This window comes from Cryptomeria japonica, chromosome 4 (assembly GCF_030272615.1).
Source record: "Cryptomeria japonica chromosome 4, Sugi_1.0, whole genome shotgun sequence".
NCBI classification, from domain to species: Eukaryota; Viridiplantae; Streptophyta; class Pinopsida; order Cupressales; family Cupressaceae; genus Cryptomeria; species Cryptomeria japonica.
The window spans coordinates 456194237-456214849 of record NC_081408.1 but is presented as its reverse complement, the minus strand read 5'-3'; the positions used below and the strand labels follow the sequence as shown (position 1 = coordinate 456214849).

The 20613-nt window shown below is 32.4% G+C and overlaps 1 protein-coding gene across 1 annotated transcript in view; it reads left to right on the top strand.

Annotated features, from left to right (window-relative positions):
- The window catches only part of LOC131077374 (polyubiquitin), a 297730-nt gene that overhangs the window by 202722 nt on the left and 74395 nt on the right, over nucleotides 1-20613 (top strand). The window contains exon 3 of the mRNA XM_059219876.1: nucleotides 10410-10926. Coding sequence (XP_059075859.1) covers nucleotides 10410-10926 — 517 coding nt within the window. The remainder of the gene's footprint in view (nucleotides 1-10409; nucleotides 10927-20613) is intronic.

Below are 20613 nucleotides of genomic sequence, written 5' to 3'. Positions count from 1 at the left end.
AAAGACTTTCTCTCGATATTTAATATAAAATAAAAATAAAATTTTATGTAGGTATGTAATTGTATTTATTTATTTAACAAATTTAGAAACATTGTATTTTTTATGTTTAAGATTTAGAAACATAGAAATTCTTTTTTGATATTTCTAAATTGAATATTAAAATTCTTTCCTTCATTTTCTTGTCAAAATATTGTTTATATTTTTATAATTCCTATTCTTAATTTTTATGGAGAAAAAATAATTGACAAAAAAACAACATTCTACTTAACAAAAATACTTAGTCATGTTTTATAATTATATGCAAATGAAAAATTGTTGATATCAAATTGAAACTAACCACTCTAATAGACTACTTTTTTACAATATTTTATTTAAATGAAATGTTTCTCTAATTCAATATGCATGAAGAGGGAAAAAGACCTATGAGGTGGATTAGTTAATAAGCATGCAAATCAAACATGGAAGTATATGAAATCAAAGACATAATTTGAAATGCATGAAAACATGAATAATGAAAATGTATATACCTCACACAATCCTTTTACCTTCTCCTTCGGATGGAGCTTGATGAAGTGAAGGCGCCCTTGGATGATGCTCCACTTGATGTGCTCCTCTTGCTTGCTTGATGTGGATGGCTCTCCAATGTTGTGCACAAATGAAATGGATTTGGAAGATGATAAGGATGAGATGATCAAGTGTGGATGAGATATGATATGAACATGATAAGGATGCTAAAATGATTTTCCTAGGCTCAAAAGGGAAGCATAAGATTACTGAACTTGGAGATGAAGAATGGAGGGATGGAGTCCTCAATTTATAGGAAGAGGAGAGAAAGAATGGATGGCTAGGATGGATTCAAGATGAAGAGCTAGGATTGCTTGTGAGCTCACACAAGGACCAAGAGAGGGTGTGGAGACCAAGAGATATGCCTTAAAGACATTTCTTGTCTCTTCACTCCTCAAGGTACATTGGGAAGACTTCCCAAGGTACCTTGAGAAGAGCAAAGTGCATTGGGAAGACTTCCCAATGTGCATTGAGAGGAGCAAGTAATGTGACATTCCTTGAAGAATGGGGAGGAGGAATTTAAAATTCTCCAAAAAGGGATAATCATGGGGATTGGAGGAATAAGAAGGAATTAAAAATTCCTTGGGAGAGGAGATGCCTAGAGGATTGAGAGATTTTGAAGATCTCACATTCACCTAGGAAAAGAGCATTAAAAGCTAGTGGTTGGATGGAAGGGACAAGGAGTTGACTTTGTGGCTAATCATGATGATTAGCCATTAGCAACTCATTAGGAGGGGGATTAGAGGAAATGTTAGGTGGGATTAGGATTTGTAGGAGGATTTGATTAGGAGAGAGAATGAGTGGAGGGAATTAAAAATTAGAAGAATAAGGTTAAGTGAGTTTAGGGAGTTTCTAGAAGACTTTATTAGGTTAATGATGAATTAAGAAGATGGTTTGAAGGAAGCATGTGGGTTAACTAATTAATTGAAATTAATTAGCTAAGAGGATGATTTGTGAGGATTTAATCGTTTTAGAAGAATAAAGAAAGGGATTGATTTATTAAATAAATCAGTCACATACTATAGTGACAATATTAATTATATTTAATTAATATTGAGGAGAATTTGACTTAACATAATTAATTAATTAATTATGTGAGGAATTAAAAGTAATTAAAAATAATTACTTTTAGGTGTCTACAATGCATATTATTGATATATAATGAAATGGATTAGTTGAAAAGGCTTTCGAAACTTTAAGACTAGCTTACATATATTTGATTTTAATCAAATATATATATAATGCACCGAGAGATATCATTTTCAAGGCGCCTATTAGATTTCGAGGTACATGATAAAAATAGGCACCTCGAAAAGGATATCTCTCGGTGTATTATATATATATATGATTAAAATCAAATATATGTAAGCTAGTAGCAGTCGCATCGCAACATGGGAAACAACAAAAAAATTCAAAATAGAACTATATAATATTATATTATTAATGTTTGCTGCAATAATATGTAATATTATTATTGCAATTATTATTATTATTATTATTATTTTCTATTCATTTGTGTAATAATATTATAATATATTATTATTATTAGTTTATATTGTTTTGATTATTATGATATCATTTTATAATTTATTGAAAATAATATTCATAATATAAATTTGAAATATTTTAAATGTATTATATTATTATTTTAAATTATTTTTAGTTATAATATTATTTTTATAGTTTTATTAGTAATATTATATTAATAGAGTGCTATATGATAAGTATAATACTACTATATTCTTATCTTGGAACTATAATATTGTTTTATAGTTATTAAGTGTATAATATCAGGGTCAGGGTTTAAATCTTGGATAGAGTTAGGGTTACGATTATGGTTAGGGGTGGAACTATGGTTATAGATAAGATTATGATCATGATAGAATAACAATTATGATGGGCTTTAGTTGAAGATTAGGGTTAGGGTTACGACTAATATCATAGTCAGGTTTATGCTTAGGATTAGATTTTGCATTAGAGATATGATTATAATGAGGGTTAGGGTTATAATTATAATGAAGGTTAGTATTATACTTAGGATTAGGGTTAGGGTTGCGGTAAGAGTTAGGATTGGGGTTAATGTTAGTGATTGTAACTAGGGTTAAGGTTAAAGATTATAATTATCAATTATAAATAAAATTAGGGTTAGGGTTATGGTTAGGGTTCAATTGGGTCTAGATTAAGATTAGGGTTAGGGTTAGGGTTAAGATTGCAATCAAAGATAGTACGTGATGATAGCTATAAGAGCTAGGGTTTGGGTTAGGATTAAGGTTGGGGCTAGAATAGGGTTAGGGTTAGGGTTAGAATTATAATTAGGGTAAGGGTAAGGGTTAGGGTTATAATTATAATTAGTGTTACGATTAAAGATTATAATTAGTGATTATAATAAAAATTAGAGTTAGGGTTAGGGTTATGGTTAGAATTAGGGTTAGGGTTATAATTATAATCAGGGTTAGGGTTATAATTATGATTAGGTTTAGGGTTAAAGATTATAATTATTAATTATGAGTAAAAGTAGGGTTAGTGTTAGTGTCAGTGTTTGAGGTAGAGTTAGTATAAGGGTTAAGATTAGAATTATTATTAGGGTTAATGATATAATTACGTCAAGGGTTACAGTTACAGTTAGTGTTTGGCTTAGGATTAGGGTTAATCATAGTGATTATAATTATTAATTATACATAAAATTAGGGTTAGGGTTAGGGTTAGAATTATCATTAGAATTAGGGTTAGGGTCAGGGTTAAGATTTCAATTAAATATAGTACGTGATGATAGCTATAAGAGTTAGTGTTTGGGTTAGGATTAGGGTTGGGGCTAGAAAAGGGTTAGGATAAGGGCTAGAATTATAATTAGGGTTAGGGTTAGGGCTAGAATTATAATTAGGGTTAGGGTTAGGTTTTGGGTTAGATGTATAGTTAGGTTTAGGGTTAAAGATTATAATTATTAATTATGAATAATATTGAGGTTTTGATTATGATAATGATTGATATTAGGGTGTTGATTATGGAAATTTCTATAATGTGAGTGGATAAAAATCAAACATTATATTTATTTGATTTATATTAGCATTATCACAACAACAATTTTCAAGTCATTTGAAATTTGATTTTAGCATTAGTTAAAATGTGTAAAAATTGTAAAGATTTGCAAAATATTGAACAATTAATATTAGAAATGAAATTCTTATCTATTGTGACAATTATTATTATATACTTTAGTGACATTCAAAAGAAAAACAACTTGAAAAGAAAAATAGCTTCAAAATATAGTTATATAATAAATTTCATGACGTAAACCCCTGAACCTTTGTTGTTAGGGTTAGGGTTTAAGGATAAAGCATGTGAGGGTTAGGATTATATAATAAATCTTGATTTTAAGGTCAAAGTTAAGGTTTAATTAGGGTTATGGTTAGGATAAGACATGTTGAGGGTGAGGGTTAGTATTAAATTAGGTTAAGGATTTAATAAGGGTTAGGGTTCATATTAGGGTTAAATTAAGGTTGCAGTTGTAGGTAGGGTCTATTTCTATGGTTAGAGTTAACTTTAGGGTTCAGTTAGGGTTAAGATTCAATTGGAGGGATTAGAGTTAAGAGTTAAGGTTATAGTTAATTAGAGTTAGGGTTCAAATTTGATTAGGATTTGATTATGGTAAGGGTTAGATTAAGATTAGAGTTCGATTACGATTAGAGTTAAATTAGGGTGAGCATTAGGCTAGGATTTAGTTATGTTTAGATTAAAGTTCAAGTTGTAGTTAGGGCTCAATTGTAGGGTTATATTTAAATTTAGGGTTAGGATATGGTTATTGGTTAGGTTTCAATTATGGTTAGATTAAGTTTGAATTTTAGGATTAGGTTATGGTTTAGGGTCCAATTAGGTCTAGATTAGGAATATTGTCAAGGTTAGGGTTTGATTATGGTAAGGGTTTAATTATAGTTAGGGTTCATATAAGAGTTCAATCATGGTTGGAATTAGTTTTATGATTCAATTACATTAGGGTTACAATTAAATTAGGATTAAAGTTTAATTAGGCTTAGGGTTTGGGCAAGAATTCAATTAGGATTAGGGTTCAATAAATGTTAGGGTTTGGATTAGGTTAGGTTTCAATTAGGGTTAGATTAAGGTTGAAGTTGTAGGTAGGGTTTAATTCTATAGTTAGAGTTATGCTTAGGGTTAGGTAATGGTTGGAATTCAATTAGGTTTAGATTTAAGTTTAGGGATAGATTATGGCTTAGGTTATGACTTGCATTAGGGGTTAGTGTTAGGATTAGGATTATAGATTGGGTTTACATCATGTTTAGGGTTTGGGTTACGAACAAGTTCAGGGTTAGAATTATGGTTAGGTTAGGGTTAGGCCTTAGTTTTATGACATAAGAGTCTAAACAATGGTTAGGGTTAGGGTTTAAATAATGGTTATGTTTAGGTTAGGGTTAGGGTTAGGGTTGGAGATACATTTTGAGTTCTAGTTAGGGTTAGGACTAAGGATTATTATTAGGGTTGGGGTTTAGGGTTATAGTTAAGTAAGAGTTAGATTTAGGGTTAAGGGTCATTGTTATAGTTAATTAAAGTTATATTTCAATTATGCTTAGGGTTTGATTATGGTAAGGGCTTAATTAGGATCAAGGTTTTGGGTAGATTAAAGTTTAATTAGGGTTAGGGTTAAGTTTAGGGGTAGAGTTCAATTATAGTTAGGGTTAAATCTAGGGCTACAGTTTAATTATTGTTGAATTATAGTTTAACTTGTAATTAGGGCTTAATTATAAGGTTGTAGATAAGTTTAGGGTTATGTTATGGTTAGGGTTCAATTGGGTCTAGATTAGGGATATTGTCAAGGTTAGGGTTTGATTATGATAAGTGGTTGATCATAGCTATGATTATTATTAGATTTCAATTAGCGTTAGAATTATGGTTATGATTCAATTACTTTAGGATTAGGGTTAAATTAGGGTAAGGGTTTGGGCTAGAATTCAATTAGGATCAGGGTTTAGCTAGGATCACGTTTAAATCTAGGGTTAGAGTTAAGTTTAGGGTTCAATTAGGGTCCAATTACGTTTCAGTTTTAATTCTAAAGTTAGAGTTAATTTTAGAGTTTAATTATGGTAAGATTAAGTTTAGCATTAAGATTTTGCTACAATTAGGGGTAATATTATACAAGATTATGCATTCATAATACTTATTATCTATTTCTTTTAAAATATTAATAAAAATCTTCATTACTATGTACATTTTTCAATACTTCTATAAAATAAATACCTTTAAACTTTGCTCTAATAAAATTAAAACATTTTAAAATAGCTTAAAGTTTTTCTTTAATTAAAATTATTTTCTTTTAACATTTTAACTTTTTTATAATTAACATAAAAATTCTTTTTGAACTTTCTAAATTAATAATCATATGTTATTTTTGAAATATTTTTATAACTCAACTAAAATAGAAAAATCACATCTATATGATAAATTAGAAACATAATTTTGATTTTTTTAATTTTGAAACATTTTATGATTGAAATTTAGAAACATAAAATTCTTTTTGATCTTTCCAAATTGAAAATTAAGATTCTTTCATTCTTTTTTTTTTTAAATATTGCTTCTATTTTCAGTATTCTAATCCTTTTTAATCTTTCTAAATTGAAAATTAGATTCTTTCCTTCATTTTTAATCTTTCTATAGCAAAATTCATCTACAATAATATTTTATTAATTAATAACATGTTGGAGAAGAAAATAACCAACTCCACATAGGAAATTAAGCAACTTATGATAATATTGCTTAAGCATTTTTTACTTTTCTATTGAGGTATAACAACCCATAATATTTCATTAAAAATCTAACCAATAGAGAAACATGAGAGAAATGTGTTTTCACAACATATTATACACACAAAAAAAAAATTGTATGATTAAGTACATTATAGTAAAATAATAATTATTCATTTTAGTTTTAGTTGATTGAATTTTAGAACAATTATGTTTTTAATATTCAATTAATTTATTAGTTGAAGTGAGTCAAGTGTAAGGGATAAAATAGGATAATCATTAGAATAACTTGAAACAAAATAATTTTGATTTTAATAAAAGAATATATTAAATTTGTAACACTTTTTGTTTAAGTAGTAAATAATTTTATGCTTCATAACAACCAAGTCTTAAATTAAAAATAGCAGTTACGTAAATTTGACAAATATGTGAAATGTATTTATTAAAATACAAATTCTAGCTCCTCCTAAATGCATGCAAACCTTTGTTTTCCTAATTTATGCAGCCTCATATATTGAACAAAAAATCCAAAACTTGTTCTCTATACTTATATATCTTGTAGTAACCTACTTGTAAATTCATCAATATAAATATTATTTTCCATTAGACAATTCACATAAATACTACAACATATGATGTTTGAGACGTTTTAAGAGGTTCCAAGCATTTTTTCCACACAATTTTATAAATTAAATCCTAAAAATACATTAAATAATTGACACAACATAGAAAAACCACCGCTACTTGACCATAACCAGATCTATAATTTATGAAACATCTTATGCATATTAACACGTTTTTCCATGAATGAAATGGTTAAACCTCTCGTGCGATTTCCATATCAGGGATTCCAATAACAAATTTTATTAAACCTAATCTTTATAACCCTCGTTCAGGACAATATATTTGCCTGTGATACTTTACTGGGTAGAAACCATGAGACGTGTACAATAGTTAAGAAGCTATTGCACATGGAAAGCAAGCAATTCCCAGGCCGTCAATTATAGTAAAAATTAGTTTGCTTTTGAGTCTTAGCTTTGATCATGGGAATATTCTAAATCCAAGAGTTCAAAATACTTAGCTGAACATAGAGAAGACCAAATTTAAGATCACACATAAATAGAAACTCTCTATCTTGGATTCAATCTAGAAATCCTTCACTCCAGTAACTAATCTGGATTAAAATAGATAAAACACAGATATCCATTAATAAATTTGTAGAGACCAGAATAAGTTTTATATTGCAATCAAATAGCCAATACATTCTATCTAATAAATTCCCAAATTTTACATCGCTTTCCATTAGACTGCTACAGATATCTCAACAAATTTCAAACACATACGAGAGCAGATTCTTCCATTGCGCAGGGGAGAACATAATAAACAAAGCCCATTCAGTGATGTGCTCATACAACAAAGCTATTGAAATGGATGATCTCATTAAATGCTTCTTCCCAGCCAACTTCTCATACCATCCATGATTCATAAAAAAATGAATTTACTTCCCAAAACAATTTAAAAAGAAAATTTCATAGAAGCAACAACACATACCTAGATGAGTAGCTTGAAAGATACTATCTAAACATTCACAACTATCTAAAGCAGTCACCTATATTTACATGCACAACAAGAAGTAAATGCTTAATATGAAGCTTAAGTTGAAGCTTATGGTTAACAAAAAAATAATGAAAGTTATGGAAGTGAGTTTGATGTCATGTATCGTTGGCAAACATTTCCTGTTATTTTAAAGAAGCCAATGGGTTGAACAAATCCCAACTAAAGCTAGAAGGTTGGGGAGGAGGCGAAACTATCTTCTGAGATGACGAAGGGCAAGGAGCAGCAATTGTCTATTCGAAACTGAGGGACAGATCAAACGAACCTCTTTCCCCAGATGTGGCCTCTCCTCAATTGTCATCGACTGCTTCCAAAAACCCGTTCCTTTCTCCCTCACCAAATATCTGCTAAAAAACAAATGATGTTTGCAAAAATACAGACCAAATGCAAATGATGTTTGCAAAAAGATAGAAGAAATACTAATTGGCGACGACAAAGATATAAGTGCAAATCAAATAAGTTGAACCGCTCCACTTCTTGCATGCAGTTAGGGATGACTACTCTTCCACTACGGTGGCAGTAACATTAGACTTTTCAGCTGCCATTAGTTTTGTAACTGTCTTCAAATCTTCCGTTTTCTTTAATGTTTACACAGAATATTCTACTTTTATTATATCCTTCACTCCCTCTGCTGCAACTGTATAGGAACGCCTCTCGGCGTAACAAATTTGATTGACTGGTATAAAGCCAAATTCTTTTGCAGCGTTCTCCCTACCTGTGTGAAAATGGGAGATTTTGAATGGGGCATGGAGATTCATCGAAGCATAATGATAAGAAAAGATTTTCATTAGACATTATAGTTATAAATGCTCTGGTAGATATGCATGCAAGATGTGGAATCATAGACATAACAAAGGCTAGAATGTCATCTCATCAAATGCAAAAAAGTTGCAAGATTTGTAGAAAATGGATTCGTTCAAAAGGCTTTCCAAACTTTCAAACAAATGTGATTTGGATTAGTAGGTCTAGCATTCCCCCTGCCCACGCAAAAATGGGAGCTTTTGAATATGGCATGGAGCTTTTTAAGCTAAGCTTAATGAAAACTTAGCCTGCATTTCTTGTCTGGGATAAAGAACAGAAAGACAACAACCTAGCACAATTCGATGACTGATTTGGTTCCATTGATTGTACTAATGAGGATATTGTTAGGCGATACAAATGGCAGGCCATACCATGCAGACATCAAGCAATTCAAAAGCTTATAAACATACGAAATCCAAGAAAACTGATCCGTTAATTTCATCTTTAAAATCTTCCAGAATGTAATCTTGCTACCAACAAATAATCAAGAACAAAGATTAATGATCTGAATTGGTGCACTTAAAATGGGAGAAAAAAAGAAACCCTAGAACCTAAAGCTTCACAACAACTTACAAAGGCACAAAGAACGAACAAAGTGATATTTCCTGCACAAGCACCACAAAATAAATCAAAATCCAAATGGCAAGAACTCAGTTGTCAAGCATGTGAATAAAGATAAAGACTACAGAGAATACAAACTAGAGATGCCGGACACAAAATGCACATGAAACATTGTGGCAAATTCTCCTTCACTGCAGATCTGAAATGTGAAAGTTGTTATTACACTCGATTCCTTCCAATCGATGAGCAGAGCATGGAGCTGAGATCGAATGAAATTCTTTTACATCAAAATACAAAATTACAATCATGAATTGATCAGTTGTTTATTAGAAACGATGCATAAGAACTGAAATGGTTATTGTGGAAGTGAGTCCTTAAAAAGTTGTATATGTAGCTATTGAAACATTCGAATTTTTAGACTTCATCGGTTATAGAATGTCCAATCGTTTCGACTTCATCGGTTATAGAATGACCATGAATATCCCAATCATGCCATCACTTACATTATGTTACTTCAGCAATCGTTTTAATTTTAAAATTTTAATTGTGAGTTGTAACTGTCGTTTGGCATTCTCCATTTCACATATGTAACTCTCCACGATATCAACCATTTCTTGTTTCTTTCATGGATGTGCTGACATTGTATAGAACGCCTCTTGGCATAATAAAGCTGCGGGAATAGAACACCGGATTGGGATTGGAATGATGAGTGGTTTACACGAAATCGTAGCTGTTATATATCTAATAATTATTTAATGACGATTCCGTCCTTAAACGGGGTTAAGTGTGCTTCGTGGGACTCGAACATTCAAACTCATTAATATATTATATAAAATATATATTTAATTTCTTAAAAACTCCGTTTGAAAGTTGTCCACATTTGACCGTGCCAATTTCCAGACCATTCTCGATTTCACCCTGTCCCAAGCGACACCAGAAACTACGCGACGGTTTACAAAAACCGATCGGTAGAGCGACTATAAATAGGCTTCCTGCCTCTTTCAATACACATCTTCATTTTGGGTTTTTTCAGTAAGGCTGAATAGATTTCTAAGTAGGACGCTTATTTCTCTTTGTCTATCTCTGTAAAGGCTTCATTTTGGAGATTTTGTGTTCAAGTAAGAAATACATCATGCAGATATTTGTGAAGACATTGACAGGCAAGACCATCACTCTGGAGGTGGAAAGCTCTGATACCATCGACAATGTCAAGTCAAAGATCCAGGACAAGGAGGGAATCCCTCCCGATCAGCAGCGCCTCATCTTTGCCGGCAAACAGCTCGAGGACGGCAGAAGCCTAGCCGACTATAACATCCAGAAGGAGTCCACCCTTCACCTGGTTCTTCGCCTCAGGGGAGGAATGCAGATCTTTGTCAAAACCCTAACGGGGAAGACAATCACTCTGGAGGTGGAGAGTTCCGACACCATCGACAATGTCAAGGCCAAAATTCAAGACAAGGAGGGAATTCCCCCAGATCAGCAGCGCCTGATCTTTGCCGGTAAACAGCTGGAAGACGGCAGAACCCTTGCTGATTACAACATCCAGAAGGAGTCCACCCTTCACCTGGTTCTCCGTCTCAGGGAAGGAATGCAAATCTTTGTCAAGACATTGACAGGGAAGACCATCACTCTGGAGGTGGAGAGTTCAGGAGGGGATTCCCCCGGATCAGCAACGCCTGATCTTCGCCGGTAAACAATTGGAAGACGGCAGAACCCTAGCCGACTACAATATCCAGAAGGAGTCACCCTGCACCTTGTGCTTCGCCTGCGCGGCGGTATGCAGATCTTTGTGAAAACCCTCACCGGCAAAACCATCACTTTGGAAGTGGAGAGCTCCGACAACATTGACAATGTGAAGGCGAAGATCCAAGACAAGGAGGGCATTCCTCCCGATCAGCAGCGCCTCATTTTCGCCGGGAAGCAGCTGGAGGACGGCCGGACTCTGGCTGATTACAACATACAGAAGGAGTCCACACTTCACCTCGTCCTGCGCCTGCGCGGAGGGTTTTAATTTTTCTGTTTTATTTGCAACTCTCATATATGTATTCGAGCTTTTCATCTAAATAAATAAATCTCTATATGTATCCGTTGTGCCATTTGCCTCTGTTATTTTGTATGACAAGTTAAATATGGATTTATTCAATTGGGGAATTCTGTAACAAGAAGCGCAGTTTAAAAGATGTGTGTGGAATGAAACATCTTCATTTTTACAAACGGGAGATTATTTTGAAGAAAAATATGGATGCATTTCATCATGTTAAGTAGTTTGGGAACGATTATTAACAAAATCAAATTCTTTTTCTTGAATTTGGTTGCTTTTTAAGACTATATCATTCAGATGCAAATATTTTCTGGAAACAATTGTTCAAAACAGAATCTAGGGTTGTTTGTAACTGTTGGATTGTACCATAAATATAAGAGAAGAGAAATGGGAAAATCTGGGAAATCTCTGTATTCAGATGTTACTGGAATTTCGTACTGTTTGATCGGTATGTGCTTCTAGATGTAAATCTGTGAGATATACGCTTATGAGATAAAGCCATTTACGCATCCCTGCAAAATGAATGCACGCTCATGGTCTGGTAATGCTTGAGAAAAGTTGGAGAAACTTACTATTTTATGGTAGGAGGTTGAGGTAAGACTGGATTTACATATTTATGAGACTTGGCGATGAACATTACTGCCAACCTTGACCTCCTAATCTTGCGCAAATGAGAACCGTTTAGACGGAAACACTAAATTCAAGCACAAACCTTCACACCCAAGAGATTTTCTTAAAACTCACTTCTCGGAATCAAAAGAAATCATGAAACTAATAAAAAATAACATTTTAAAATGGAGACAGATCAAATAGGTCAAACAAAAGCATCATGTAGGATCTAAGACGAATAGGAAGATTGATTAGAAGACTAGTATGTCTAAGTTGTGACTTTTCAAGTTGTTCACTATGAGAAGCCAACTTATAAGAATATTGAAACCTTCATAACAAGTATATTGCAACAGTAGCATTCATAACAACTTTCACTGTAAGTTGATAGAAAACAATATACTTGTTATTATCATCTATGAGTGTGAAAGTTGTTATGAATGCTACTGTTGCGATCAAAACTGCATTTACTGAGATAATAAATACCATCCCCTCTCAAACGCTTGTGGAATGCTCACACACATAACCAAACCAAAGGCAAGGAAGGTGATGTGACAATTAGCAGTTCCCTAAAATTCTTAGGGAGTTAATAAGGAAAAATAAATAAAAAGTGACAAATAATATATTAAAAGTTAGGTTATGCTTTTCAACTTTCAACTTTTGAGAGGAGACAACTATGTCATTGGAAGAAAAAAGTACAAATTCAATTGGAATTTGAAGATCTTTGGGGTATAGTCTCTAGGAACACCACCGAGCCTCTAAATTTAGTTGTAGACCAAAATAGGTTTGACAAGGTCAATCAAAAGGCCAAATTGATTATTTTGTTTGGAGTTTCAGATGAGGTTCAACCTCACATTAAAACCACAACCGCTGCAAAATATTCTTTGGATCATCTTAAAACAAGCTATGAGGCCAAAGCCTAGAATCATATTCTCCACTTGCAATGACAATTACATTTCCTTCAAATGCAGCATGAGAAATTAGAGAATTTTCTTAGAAGATTAATTGAGATAAGGACATCATTGCAAGAGCTAGGGGAAGAAGTTACAAATGACTCTCTTGTACGCGTAGCCTTCAAAGATCTAATCCTTCGTTTCATGTGTTTATCGCTTGTCTCAATGTGGTAAGTTCAAAACCGTCACTTGAAGAGTTGGTAAAATTGATCCAAAAAGAATAATTCATGGTGAGATATTAGAGTCCAAAGATAATCAAGCTCTTGTAGCAAAGAAAAATGGAAAACAACATGATTATTAGAGTGGTTCATTACGATCATCAATTTCAAATTGGGAAAACTCTTTCAAAAAAAAAAAATCTCATTTGTGGAAGAAAGATACATTATCTCAAATATTATTGGTACAATCCCTATCCCAATAGTGAATCTAGTCAAATAAATCTATATAAGCCTTCTCCGGGGGAAAAGAAGAAGAAACCCCACTGGCTAGAAAAAGAAAATAAATAACATGGTAATGTTGTGCATCTATAGGAGATTCAAATGAATATATTTCTTGTATTTTGTAGAGATAAAGGCCTCTACTTCAAATAATTTATTCTATTATATTGATTTTGTTGCATCTAAATATATGACAAGTGAACAAGAGTGGTCTTTTGACCTCATTCCTTCCACCTCCCATGGGCAAGTATCCCTTGGTAATAATATTATGAAGTTAGGGAAATTCGATACATATATTTGCTCCTTATAACTCACAAGTGAAAAATTATAGTGTTTCTATATGTTCCAAGACTTACAAAGAACCCTATTTTAGTTAGCCAACTATTGGAGCACAACTTGAAAGTTGAATTTGAAAGCCACAATGGTGAAATAAATTGTGTCCTTAGAGATAAATTTAGAAATGGTGAATTTATTTCTCATACTTTAGGGTTTCAACTTACTAATGTCACACATGAAGATAAGGCCCTTGTCGTGAATATTAGTGCATCCACAAACTTCTGACATCAAATATTTAATCATCTCAATTTTTTCTATCTTATTGCATGCATGGTATAAGGATTTTCCTCCTTGTAGAAATCATGTTTTTTCTCACATTGTCTTGGTGGAAAACAACATCGGCCTTATTTTCCTACTATAGAGAATAGAGCCCCAAGTCCCTTAGAATTGGTTCACACTTATCTATACATATTGATTCCACAAAGTCATAACAATGCCAAGTATTTTCTACTCATTGTGGATGATTTTACAATAAAAATGTGGGTTTATTGTTTGTCTTGAAAAAGAAAGCACTTGAGAAATTCAAAGAGTTTTGAGCTCTTTCAAAAAGTTCCTATGGTCATTCTCTCATAATCATTTTCTCAAATCCATAGGAGGAATTTACAAGGATTTTTCAAACTACCTTCAAGAGAATGAGACTCACAAATAGTTGACCACTATTTACATGCCTCAATATAATGTTGTAGAGAGGCATACTTGTACTATTTTTTAAATGGTGTGATGCATGTTAAACTATGCAAATATTTCTCCTACATTTTGGGCCAAAGAAGTTCACACAACAATGTATTTTTTGAATCAAGCACCCACCAAAGTGTTGGAATATCACTCCAAAAGAAGAATGAACTAGTAAGAAGCCCTCTATTTAATATTTTAAAGTTTTTGGATATACAAATTGCATGAATGTTCCCAAGGTACAAAGAATAAAATTAGATGGTAAGTCTTTAAAATGCATTTTCCTCGGGTATAGTTCAAAGTCAAAAGGATATAGATTAATGGATGCATTCACAAAGAAATTGTACATTAGTATCTGGATATTATATTTGATAGGGAACCATGATGCATCACCTCTTCCTCACCATCCCCTACTAATTCTCAAACATTGAAGATCATTGAACCTAAAGATGGGAATCTTTGATGAAGAAGCACAAAATAGACTCTGTTTCCATTATATCAATTTTCCCTAATCTTTAACCATCTCATATGCATAAAAAATTTCCTAAGTTGTACCAAGCCACAATAAAGGATGCTAAATGTGACATAAATATAGACCCATCTCTCATTGGACCCTAAATTCACAACAAATCTTGTGAGAGGTGAATCTTTCTCTTATGTGTATAGTTTTTAAGATTTCAAAACAGACATAGTTCAACAAGAATTTGAGTCACCACCTTCAAGGAAGCTATGGCCAAAAAATACCAAGCCTTAGTAAGGAATAATACATGAGAATTTGCTGGCCTTCGACCAAGGAAGAAGGCTATTGGATACAAATGGATCTTCAAGATCAAGTATATATAGATGGTAGCATTGATAAGAACAAAGCCCAACTTGTGCCTAAGGGCTATGTACATAATGGAGGCATTGATTGTGATGAAACTTTTGCTCCAATTGTAAAAATTAAGAATATTTGCATGGTCTTGGCAATGGCAGCTCAATTTGGTTGGAAAGTTCATCATATTGATGTTAAGAGTGTCTTTCTCAATGGATATCTCAAGGAAGAAGTCTATATAACTCAACTAGAGGGATACGTTTCACCTAGCCAATCACACAATGTATGCATACTTATCAATATATGTCCTCAAAAATTGTTGTTACTATCACACCAACGACTAAGGAGAAATATCAAGTATCAAACAATCACATAATATCCCCTTTAGAGAAGGACAAGGATCCTTTATAAAGACTTCCCAAACCGTTTGTGACCTTCCACTCTCAATGTGGGATTAAATTTTCTTTATTTTATTTACTCCTTATAAAGTCACATTATGACTTTATTATAATTTTTATAAATAAAGTCACTTTACTTTTATAATTTTATTTTATAACATAAAGTAAATTTTCTCACCAAATAATAATATAAGACCCTATAAAATAATATTCACCTTTGATTTCTCCACCAATAGAAATTAATGACGTGACCAACATATCATCCCTTATATCTCCTAATTAGCCTATTAGGATGACGTGAAATAGGTTAATCAACTCTCCTGTGGTCACTGAGGAAAGGGGGACATTACAATCAAATCCCTCTATAGCCTTAAACAAGATCCCCAAGCCTAGTATCAAGATTGAAGAACATCTCCTTAATAATGGATTAATCTAGAATCCTTATGATCTTAATCTCTATCTCAAAGAGAATGGGAGAAGTTGTAATTATGATTGTGTATTTTGATGATATGGTCATCATGGAGAGTTCACCACATATGATTGATGCTACAAAGAATGATCTCAAATGATAATTCAACATGACAAATATCAATATCCTACATTATTATCTTTTACTTAAAGTATGAAAATAGAAGAATCATATATATGTATCTCAAATGAAATACACAAAGACATTGCTCAAGAAATTCAAAATAGAAAAAACCTATTTCAACACCCATAGAGATAATTTTGCAACTTTTCTGTCATGATCCATCACCTCACGTAAATGCTAATCTTTATCATCAATTGATTGGGAATCTTATTTACCTAACTTTTATTAGGTGATAAATCAACTATGTTGTTAGCTATCCTAGCAAGTTTATGCAAGAACCTTATATAATTGTTCATTAGAAAACAAAACACATGTTTTGAGATACATTTGTTGAACCCAAGGTAGGACTAAGAGGGGGGTGAATCAGTCCAAAATCAAAATTAATGCAGTAACTCACAATACTTAATCAATTAAACAGAATAATCAACACATCAACACCAAAAAATTGTAGGTGGAAAACCCAAATAGGGAAAAAATCCACAATGAGCACCTGCTCACAAATATATCCACTATATATATCAAATTACAATGAAAGAGCACACTACTCTGAAATTGCTCACCAAGGCTAATTGTTCATGGGGAAAGATACAAAAATGACTTGTAAACCTAATGCTAACTACAACAAGGCAAGAAACAACAAATTGATTTGAAAAGAATGATATCCTAATCGTGAAGTTGTCCTTGAAATTAGCATCAAGAGACCAACATCAACACACACTTGATTTAGATCTCATTTGTCAACACACTCTCTCATATTTTTGCCACAGTCTCAAACAACTTGCTTATCATTTGAACACAACTCTTCCTCTTTTCTCTTCACTGAATTTTGTTGTCTATATCCACATCACACACTCTATCTCCCCACACGACTCAATCACATACATTCTTTATATACAAGATAGATCTTCGAGGCTTGAACCAATTCGGCCAAAAGCAAAAATAAACCTTCCAGACCAAAAACACACACATTGATCCACTCTAGGAGAAAGAGGGGACCAAAACACATCTTCCTAAGTCCAATCCATTGATTCGTAAACACCGAAACGTTACCCACAATGTAACGTGTCCATATAGACAATCAACAGGCCAAAACATATTCTCCAATGCAAACTACTCTTATTCGGATCTCCACACGCTATGGAGAGACCCATAACACATCGAATTACCTTTCACAAAATCATATCTGGACCAAAAGGTAGGATTAACACAAAATATCACATCCGGCTATGAAACATACCACAACATCTAGAGAACACAAAGATACTTATGGACCACAAAGCTAACATATCCATAATGCCAAAACATAGCCAGTGAAGATAACAACACCAAACAACATCAATAACACTTTTTGGACCCAAACACTTCCAAAACAACAAATAGAATAACTGCAACACCAATGCAGTAGGATATCTCTGCACCATAGACCTCCAAACCAACATTTGTCTGGAACAACAAGTTTGACATCAATGATAACCATAGAAACACATACTTCCAACAACATTCATGGTACAATATGGCATATGGCTTGGAATACAAGCGTAATACATATTTTTCTTTGTGTGGTTACACAAATACAAACTATGCAAGTTCATTGTATAACAAGAATTTTACTTCAGGATTCATTTTCTTTTTGGCATCCAATTTTATATCTTGGATATGTAAAATGTAGACCATTGTTGCTCTTTCTTCCACATAGGCAAAATATCAAACCACAAGTGGATTTGTCTACGAGGCAATATGGTTATGTTGCATTTCAATTGGTATAGATTTTATTGAGGTAGGTCATACTGTCATGCCCAACTTTTGGGCACGAACGGAATTTTTTTTTTTTTAAAAAAAATACTTAACTAATTATCGACTTACTAAATTAAAATAATGCAACTTGGTCTGGTCTTAACTATATTTGGTGTCAATCAGGTAATTAAATTCGATTTAGAAGCTCGGTTTACTAAGTTATCAACGAGCTAATATTTCCCCCAAAAGGGTAATCACTAAGCTTCATTAATAAGGAATTTAAAATCTTAAATACCACGATTAATTTCGAATATAAACGTTTTGAAATTTATCTTATCATCCTTAATCCACCAGAATTCTAAGTTCAATTATCCTTGTAATTTAAAGACACCTTATTTAAATGAAACCCCCATAATTTAAAATCACTTTATAATCTTTTACTTGATTTGGCCCTCTTGGCCCTACAAAGAACTTAGTGTTTATACCCCTTCTTCTTAAAACCTAATCTACCTAAATATCAAAAAAAGTCTCCTTATAAAAATTCTTCTAATTCATTAATAATTTAAAAGGAAAAAAAAAATCATTACCCAATTCAAAAATCAAATATATGATTCTAGTTAAACAAGGGAATTAAACCCCTCTAGGAAATAGATCCTCTCTTGTAAAAATTCTTCTACATTTAGCCAATATTGAAGGACTTAGTTTAACCTTTAACAAATTTAGTTCTTAATGAATACCAATTTAAGACTACTCATGTGTGTATATATATATATATATATATATATATAATTATATTTTATACAACTAATTATTCATTTATCTTTAAACCCCATACATATGAGTTTAATTATAATCCCAAAAAAAAGAGGGAGGGGGAGTGAAACCCTTATTCTATTATTTCTTTTTTTTTTTAATTTTCCCCCCCACCCTTCCACCACACACACTTGTTTGTTTAAACCTTATGAGTGTGCCCTAACCCGAATTAGGGTTAGGGCGTCTAAAATAACATCCCCTTTTTTTTTCTTTGCTGAGAGTGTGTGTGCGGGTGAGGGAAGGGCGGCGGAGCAAGGCCGAGCAGGGGGGAAGGGTTAGCATTACCCCGCGGCGCCATTATTTTTTTTTTTACCTTGCTTGAGAACCCGGGCGCAGTGTGATAAACGCGGGCGGAGCGGCATGGTGTGGGCGGCTTAGGGTTACACAGCGGCGGAAACGGGTTTGTTTTCGAAACGCAGAGAGTAAGCAAAGGGGAGACGGGGCGGGAACGGCCACCGCAACTGCGGGGCGCCGCCGGCTGCGGACGGCGCTGCCCGCAGGCTGCGGCTTCCGCAGCACCCGGGCGGCGGCGGCCGCAGCCGCCCGGGTGCTGCGGCCTGCGCACAACCCATTTCACCCCGTTATTTTGTGTAACGTTTTTTTTTGCTTATAAAATATAAAACGGGGTTAAACCCCTCGAAGTCTATGATGTGGTTTTTACATGATTCTTTTTTTTCGGGTTTAATATATATAACGATATATATACATATATATATATATATATATACATATTTATATATATATATATATATATTTATATATATATATATATGTTCTGGTTTTTTGTTTGAACAGGGGTTTAATATGGTCTACCAAATACAAATGTATATACCAGAATCTATTTGTATATATATATATATATATATATATATATGTTTTTATGTGTATAACATTGAATCTTCCTTCTGTAACAGGTTTATGTGCAATGAATTTTCTTATCAGACATGATTCAGTTTTATTTCTTTATATATATATATATATATATATATATATATATATATATATATATATATATATATATATATATATATGTGGAAATAGGTTTGATAAAACATATTTTTTTTGTTTCTTTAACTGGGATATAACTGAATATCAGAATGTAATACAAGAAGGTAAAATGTATTTAAATGTATATATATATATATATATATATATATATATATATATATATATATATATATATATATATATATATATATATATATATATATATATATATATATATATATATATATATTTTCTTGCTACTCTTTTAAAAAACAAAGAAAATATAACTAGATTTATTTATTTTTCACATTTACAAAATGGAAAGGCAAGTAGAATTTAGTTTTATTACAGCTGCAACCAATGTTGCCTAATATTCATTTAAACAATAACAACTATGATGTATTTTCAGAAATCACTACAATTTTCATTTCTTTTCAAAAGCTTAATAAGACATAAACAAACTTTCTGCCATAATACAGTCCAGCAAGTAAACATTAACTTTATCTTAATATCTATAAGGAAATATTTCTATTTCTTCAATCCTTTGTAACTCTAACTAGAGTGAGAACAGCATACATATATATATTTTTTTTTACAGCCATTAAAAATCTAGATGCAAACTAACATTTTCATTTTCTTTTGCAAAACTACCAAGTAGGAAAAAAAAACATGTGCATTCATTGACAAATGCAAATACAAAATAGATATGGATACAAAATAAACACTAATACAAATGGGATGAAATCCCAACAATGTTTTTCTCTACATAGTAACTTAAAAATAATACATCTCTTTCTCTTTCTTGAAAGTAAATACTACAATTTCTCACATTCTTCTTTTAGACACTAAAACATTGAATCTCTCCATTTCCTTTTTTTTTTAAAACATTTTTCTACAACACAAGCAGCAACATAGCTCTTAATCCTTCTTTTCCCATTCC